This window comes from Plectropomus leopardus, chromosome 1, assembly GCF_026936395.1.
Source record: "Plectropomus leopardus strain MGB_pleo_1.0 chromosome 1, ASM2693639v1, whole genome shotgun sequence".
Taxonomy (NCBI): Eukaryota; Metazoa; Chordata; class Actinopteri; order Perciformes; family Serranidae; genus Plectropomus; species Plectropomus leopardus.
The window spans coordinates 13,342,066-13,350,095 of record NC_142176.1 but is presented as its reverse complement, the minus strand read 5'-3'; the positions used below and the strand labels follow the sequence as shown (position 1 = coordinate 13,350,095).

Genomic DNA, 8,030 nt, shown 5'->3' with positions numbered 1-8,030 from the left:
TTAAAAGCGTCATTATATTGACATTCAATTTTTACAACTTTACCATACAGTTGTTGCAGTGAGAACATTGAGCCAAAAGGATGACGTGGAGGTCAAGCCCAGAACACATGGTGTCTGGGAGGAAGGTGCTGCACTTTATGTACAAAATATCTATAACACCTGCTCATTGTGAAACACACCGACCCAGTGTCTGAGCATCCATGAATTCACACTGATTTCGCCAATTAGTGCAGTCATGAAAGGGAGGTGTAGGTGGGATAGAGTGGAGAGGAGCTGCAGGAAGATTTTTAACCAGTGACACAACATGGATTGACCAAAAGGAGGAATCATGCAACACGACCATCACACACTGACAGTGTGAAATCTGTAGAGGGAGATGAGTACCAAGCATATGTAAAGATTGATGAGATTATGGGCTGCATTTTCATCCCAAAGTTTTATCTTATCACAGCTCATACTGGATGTAAAACCACTGCTGGAACGCGCAGACGTCCGTGTTTCTATTGGCTGTCGACGGCGTCGCTCAGAGGAATGACGATTTTTTTGCTGGTATAACCAGCTGATGCTGAAGCTATGAACACGGAGCCTCTGAAGAACTGTTGACGGTACATGGAAATCCCGTCATCGGCGTTATGCCTGCGGAATCGGTGTTATCTCCATCCAGAGATTGAGTGAGTAGGATATTTGATCGTGTCACGACGCACAGGCCCTGGGCTTTTTTTCACCCCTCCTGTCGCTCCACATGATGTTTCTTCGTCTTCTCACATCATCATTTTCATGGGCATGATGCTTGAGCTCTCTCACCTCACACAGGCGACACATCACATCTGCAGGTAAAAAGGGGATCATCGGGCAAAGAATGGACGTGCTGCGACTGATTGTTTTTTTTTAATGGGGTGTTTTTTGCGTGCGTAAAATGCTGTCTAATTATGGGTTTGTGGTTAAACGCTGTTTGCGGGTGCTGTTGTGCAACACTGTCGTGAACATGGGTCCGTGAACTACGTTATAATGCATGCACTGGTTGCTGTGTAGGCTGAGAAACGCGTGGACAGCGACGGAATGGTGGTGCGCTCCGCAACGCAGCGATGAGAGAGACGCAGTTTCGATGCAGAGAGATCAGCATTACTATCCTCTCTCCCTCTCACCTCATATACACACGCGCACACACAAATACTCTCGTGCACGCGGACGCACGCACCAGCCTATTAAATTCACACTCCAAAACTCTCTCATTCCCTTTCTTTGCATGCAGACACCAACAGGCGATTGCTGCGAGATTAATGCTCGAGTCCGTCCTATCAATATTTTCTGTACTTGCCTGACGTTTGCAGCGTATTTCCATTTACCAGCTGTCTGCCTGATGGCTGCAAGGAGCAGCAGCAGCTTATCAATAAACCGACTCTGTGCTGAACCCGTTTTTTAGGAACATTTTTCCTCGAGTACAGGAAATAATGCCTGATGTTGGCTGCTCCACTCTCAGGGTTTTAGGGTATATTTGTGTATTCAGGCAAGATACAGTATAGATCGAATCACTCCCCTGTGGCAACACCATATCCTTAAATGACTAGCCATGGATGGCCTCAACATCCACCTTATCACTTCCTTTGGAAGCTGTGTGGAGTGTAGGCTACACTGCATAGGAAAACGCCCACACAGGCACATGAGCCAAATCAACATTAAAGTGTTTTTTTTTTTTCTCACAGCTGAATAAATCAAGTGTTAAACAAATGAAGTTGGGCTGATACTGTGAGAAGCTTTGATGGTTTTAGTCCAACAGCATTCGCATCACAAAAAGAGGCATTTAATAATCGTGGTCAGTTTTTGGCTGTGTGACAGAAGGAGATCTAAGCCTTTGGATAATGTTTTTTTTCCCTTCATAAACAAGTTACTTTATATTAATAGTGTATACACCTAGAATTGGGTGCAAAGGAAAGTACATGCTTATTATCAGCACAGGAAGAATGAGTTGTGAGACTGTTAAATCATCACACATTTTAACTCATTCACTTCAACATCTTGAATGTGGAAGCAACAGAGCTATAATTACAACGAGGGATTGGACTTGAGAACCGGTTCCAGTTGAGTACCGCTTCCAAATTGTTGGGCTGATTAGAATTGTATGCCTTTTATCAATTCCTTGTATCAGTGCTTGTGTTTTTCCCAGTTGCACATTGCAAAACAATGACGTAAACTTATGCATCCGTTGCAGGCTGATTGAAACTTGCAAAAGACATCTCATGAAGACAGACGACAGCAGTGCTGCTATAATGTCTGTAAGATGATAATTTCAAGTGATGCTGGAAACACACCAGCAATATGCTGAAACATCTTTTTACCCAACATGGGCTTGTGTTTGACACTCGATGCACGAGTGCCACTGCTTCCCAGCATGTCTGTTACTCAGGGTAAATATCCTGTTATAAATAAAATTAACCCCAAACAGGCAGGCTCAGCAGATATTTTCATGGACTAAGAAAACCTAATGATAAATAGTGCTGTACAAATATTTTCTCATTTCATCTACACTGTCTTCCCAGAGAGAGGGGATGATATGCAGCAAAGGGCCAGAGGTTGTAGTCAAACTGCTGCAACAAGGACATAGCCTTTGTACATGGGGCGCCTGCTCGACTACCTTAGCTACTGGGTGCCTCCTGTACCACAATGCAAATATCAGACAGTTTTTTGAGACATTTTACTAAAGGACGCCAAAGGTCTCAAAAGCATGGATTTTTGACCAAAATTGTGTTAACCCATCTTGCTGATGATATTTTTGTGAATATTTAAAAATCTGACCGCCTATTTATGTACTAGATTATATGGGAGTACATCCAATAGTTGTAAAAAATCAGAGGATAACCAGCAGGATTCATCCTCTAGTGATCCTCTGGGTGGTGCTCCACCTGACCAACAATGACAGAACGATGCATACAGTAATACTGCTACTAGTCAGTATACATTCACTGTAGTCAATCAACCTTGCAGCCTCCTCCAGATTGAATGCATGGCTGACAGGATACAATGAGTGTGTGGAAGTCATGCTTAAGTCATCCATGATTTAAATGTGTCCTCAAGGAAATGCTGCCTTCCTGTACATGCACATGCCCTAGTTAGCCACCATCTGTGTCAGGAATACCACCAGCATGCTACTGCCTGTGCAAGGCATGATGGGAAGTTGGACCTTGGTGTTACCCCCTGAAAGCATATTATAACACCTTTCTTCTCTGTTCTGTCTCTGGTCCTGCAGGTAACCGTGTGGCGGCTTGGATGTAAGTGCGAGACGGATACTTCAAGAATGGAATAAAAGGAGCGTGGAGACGTCTGGAACAACTTGAGTCAGATCCATAAATAAAAGACATTTTTAAAAAAAGGCTGGAAAAGAGCTGTGGAGTGAGGAAGAGAGAAGTACAAGAGGTTGTGAAGATGGGGTGTGGTCAGACGACCTTTCTCCTGGACTCTACAGTTCACTCCTCAAAGCTGGAGTCTCCTCGCTAAAACCCCGAGCAGCTTGTTTCACCTGCTGGAGGAGCCCCCACCCTCGGTGATGTGATGAATAAGTTTGAAGTCCTTGGCATTGTGGGAGAAGGTGGGTGGTTTTTTTTACACAGCAGGTTTTACTGCATGTTCGTAGAACGTGAGGACTGTATGTACTTGTTGTCAACCTGCAACTCTGATCCTGGAGATCAGACGACTGTTGTTTTTCATGGGGATTTGGGTATTTTAGCAGCCTAAGGTGCAGTTTAAGTTGCACAGCAGTTGCACATTGCAGTTGTCAGGTCTTTTATCTCCAACATGTCCTTGGGATTTTAGAGGGGCTTGTGAGGCTGAGAGGTTGCAGAAGTTTCTCAGAGAGCACCATCCTTCGAGACTCTCCTCACAAGGAAAACTAAAGCATTATTCATTTGTTTACCATGTATTCTCAAATAGTTTCAGGGGCCTTTATTTACCTCGACTGCCGAGAGCACCAGGCCTTCATATGAAACAGGTCTTTATTCTTATAATTCCATGATTCATATCTTATTATCAGATTTTAGTAAGAAGGCTCCCTGTTTTTAATTAATTTGCTGTTCATGCAAAACATCCTCCATGTTTATGTTGTTGTACTGATAGTGTATGTTCCCACAGCACTAATTTAATCATTGCATTAACAGTCATGTCATAAACACCCCTCTGCACTAAGTTTCTCTTCTCTAACAAATACTGTTTTTATTCTGTAATTATTCCCATTTGCTTTCATTTTAAAATGTTTTAACCCACTGTTAAGTTACAGCAAAATTCACTTCCTGAATTGTTGTTTCACATTAAATGCTTCAGATGCCAATATCCATACCTGTACTAGTATACTTACAAGTGTATTTTTTTAGTCTGCATGAAGTTTTGTGTTTAACAGACCAGCAGCGTGGAAGCAACTGGAGTTAATCAGTGAATTAAAGTAATTGTGTTTAAAAAAAAAAAGAGAAAGCTGCTCAGCTGAAAATATGATGCTGAAAATATGATGAATTTACAATGTGATCAGAATACTATCAGAGTACAGGTAATTCCTACACCCCTAAATGTTTGTTAAGCAGCCATCATTTTTTCATGTTGGCACCACCGCTGGCTATTATTTGAGAGTATTGTGAATTCTGCCTTTTGTTTGAGAGTACGATTTATGTTTGCCTCAAAAAGACCACTATTGGCCATGTGAATTATGCCCCTTGTCTGTCCGGAGCTGACAGGAGTTATCTGAAATGAAAAGGCAATGCAGAGATGCCTTAAGGCCATGCTCAGACAGACCGCATTTTAACAGCTAAGGATGGCTTTTTGTAATGATTTTTTAATGAGTGTGAAGTGTTTTGCTTGCTGCTTTTGCGTTGCTAAGCGCCTCGTTTTTTTGCAAGAGCACCCTGAACGACTCAGAGTTGTAAAAACTTCAACCCAAAGTGAAAAAAGCATCCAACTTTTTTTCATTGTCCATCATTGTTCATCTCATTTGCCAATCAGATGAATTGAGAGGTGGGCCTTCTAGTCAATGACAACTAGTCGTAGCGTAGTCATTGTGTTCAGCTAACATCAGCTCATCTCAACATCGCCTTACAAGGCAAGCTGCAAGATATATCTGAACAAATCGTCAGCTCAGCTACAAATGACAGCAGATTTTCAAACTGTCTCTGAGGGTCTCAATTACCCACACAAATCTCCTTATTCTATGACCAACATACTATTTGGGAACAGCCTCTTACCCTCAGGAAGAGCCAGAGAAAGTGTCTTTGCCTGTCCATTGTTTATGCAGATATTAAGGTACGGATCTGTGAGTTTACCTCACAACAGAATAGCAGTAAACAAAGAACAGGTGATCCTCTGGTTTTCTAGCAACAATAATTAAAAAGAAAGAAAAAACGCATCAGGCTGTCAAAAGCAATCCGTCTAATCGGGGCAGACTTTAAAAAAAAAAAAAAGCATTGCAGTGTGCCTTAAATTTTTCTGATCTGGACTTAAACCTGCATTATTTCTGGTGGCCATCAGGGAGCGACTCCACTGCTTACAAAAATACGTCAGATTCTATGTATGTCAATGAGAAGATGATCCCACTTCTCACTCGATTTATTACCCCAGTGAACAATTTCCTTCAAAATGTATAATCTCAATCACCAGTTTTAAGTCTTCTTCAATACAGCATGATGTTCATTTTGTAAATATTGTTGAATTACACTTGGAGCTTCTGAGGTAATTCAGCGCAGTAAATTATATTCCCATTTAGAGTAAAACAGACAATAGAGGAAGGTATGCTTTGGGGTGTGTCTACCTTGAGATTTACAATTTACATTTTTACTTGTACTTTTCCTTTCAATACTTAAGTACAATTAGATCAACTAAGACTTTAACTTAAGTAAAATTCAAATGTATAACTTTAACTTCTACTAAAGTAATTATCTGGTAAGATATCAATGAGGTCCTTCATCCACCACTGCTGACAAAAATCATTCCCTGACTAAATATTTCTGCCTAAACATAAACATTAACCCATAGCGTTGGCTGTTTATACAGTTTTAGTATTCGTAGATCACATGTTTTTGTTTTTTTTTAAAGTTTTATACCAATATTTTTTTCAGCCTCTATACATATCTTAAAAACATTTTTAAGCTATAGTCAAAGAAATTCCTTCTCCCTGTGACACTGTTTCAGAAAAATATCATAATTTAAAATAATCGTTTATTGTATACATTTCTGTGTCAATTTTTTTTTTGTAAGTATAAAAAGTTTGGTCACTGGCTCCAATGACAACATTGATGGCTGGTCAAAAAATGAAATAAATGAGGATAAAACGAAAAGTCGAGCTGTGAATGACTCTTGCGTATTTGGCACACAAAGATCCTTCATATCAAACCAGGCAGGAATGATTTCTTTCAGTCAGCAGCGTCATTTGTAGCTTGTTTCAGTGAGTTGCACTGACACGCTTCCCCAGCTTCACTCTGATGTGATAAGACAGAATAACCGAGTGTTTATTGTTCTGTTGATAATTCTCGCTAACTATGATCTACATCAATACTTGTCAGAACGTATTAATCAAAAAGTTAGACACACAAAGAATTGTTATTTAAATGAGGATAGATTTAAAACCACAGCAGCAACATTTTTCTCATCTTAAAGTTACAATGTATATAATTATATTTTGCTTATTGCATCTTTCAAATAGTGGAGTTTGTAAGATTTAGGTTGTTTCAGTGGCATCCAGTGGTGAGGACTGCAAATAGCAACCAGCTTAAACTTTTCCTTTTATAAATTCCTTCAGTGTTCATCGTTCCAGCGGTTTTTATTTTAAGTCGAATTATCCGCAGAGGTCTCTTCCTCTCCAAAACAAATTGATCAAGTGATTTTAATCAGTAAAAACAGTAAAAAAAATAAATAAATAAAGCAGTTTTATGTTAAAAATCAGTTTTTCTCTGGCGCCTTTCAGCATCTCACAGATGGGCCACTGGTCTAGCACTTTTTCCTCTGATAACATTAAGGTCCGTATGTTCAAGAGGTTTTAAATGGCAAACTAATTATCTGTAGCGGTCTCTTCCTCTCCAAAATGGACTTGGTAATTTAAACCAGTAATAATAATGAATAAAGCAGTTTCAAGGAAAAAAAAAATCAGTGTTTTTACAACGCTCTGATTATTACAGTGGCTGACACGAGAATGCAAAAATACGAATATCGCTCTCTGGAGCTAGTGTTTGATTTACCCATACTAAGAAAACTGTAGAGACATGGTGGTGCAACATGGCAAACTTCATGTACAAGGACCCGCTCCCTATGTAGATATAAATGACTCATTCTAAGATATTGAAAACACAACGATTCTTCTTCGAGTGATTATACACTAAAGAAGACTTACTTATTATAGTGTATTAGATTTCTACCAATATAAACATAAATCCTACACACTGGACCTTTAAAGGTAGTCATTGTTACCACTATAAATTCACATTTTAATGTTTTATTTTAATGTATTGTCAGTGTTTTAACATAGAAAGAATGCATGCTCCTGGATAATTTAACTGTTGTTTTATTCATGTGGTACAATTTGTTTGTTCTTGCCTCGTTCCCCAGCCGAATTAAACATTTAAACTGGAACAGGCACAATTGGGAGTTATTATGCTGTATGTGTGATTTGAATGGCAACAAAAAGCAATTTGGAAATAAAACTATTAACTTCAACCAATGCAAGTCTGACTAAGAGCCATAGACCTGACATCTGAAATATGGATGATCTACCGAACAGAACACGCCGTGCTAAGCAAAGGCAGAAACTCTGCGTGTGTGTGTATGTGTGTGTGTGTGTGTGTGTGTGTGTGTTGTCCAAGGTATAGTGTGTGTAGAGTGTGTGGGAGAGTACGTATGCCTCCGCCTCACCTATTAACTGTTGTTTCTGTGGTGGTTCTCACCTGCTGCTCTTGTTTTTTAAGAACCTGTTTGAAAGAGGTTCAGGAGGCCAAAACATTAATTAAGATGTTCAAACTTAAACACATGTCTCATCTTTTATTGATCTTTGTTTCTCTCTCTTTATT

At 39.8% G+C, this 8,030-nt stretch overlaps 1 protein-coding gene across 5 annotated transcripts in view; it reads left to right on the top strand.

Moving 5' to 3' along the window:
- The first annotated feature begins 335 nt into the window (after positions 1–335).
- Positions 336–8,030, top strand: part of cdkl5 (cyclin dependent kinase like 5) — a 39,836-nt gene continuing 32,141 nt past the window's right edge. For 3 of the 5 annotated variants that reach the window (XM_042483566.2, XM_088075846.1, XM_042483445.2), the window contains exons 1-2: positions 337–833; positions 3,245–3,583. In XM_042483566.2, the coding sequence (XP_042339500.2) occupies positions 3,547–3,583 (37 nt within the window). In that variant the 5' untranslated portion in view covers positions 337–833; positions 3,245–3,546. Of the gene's footprint in view, positions 834–3,244; positions 3,584–8,030 lie in introns of all 5 variants that reach the window. The other 2 variants (XM_088075837.1, XM_042483502.2) reach the window with 2 other exon arrangements.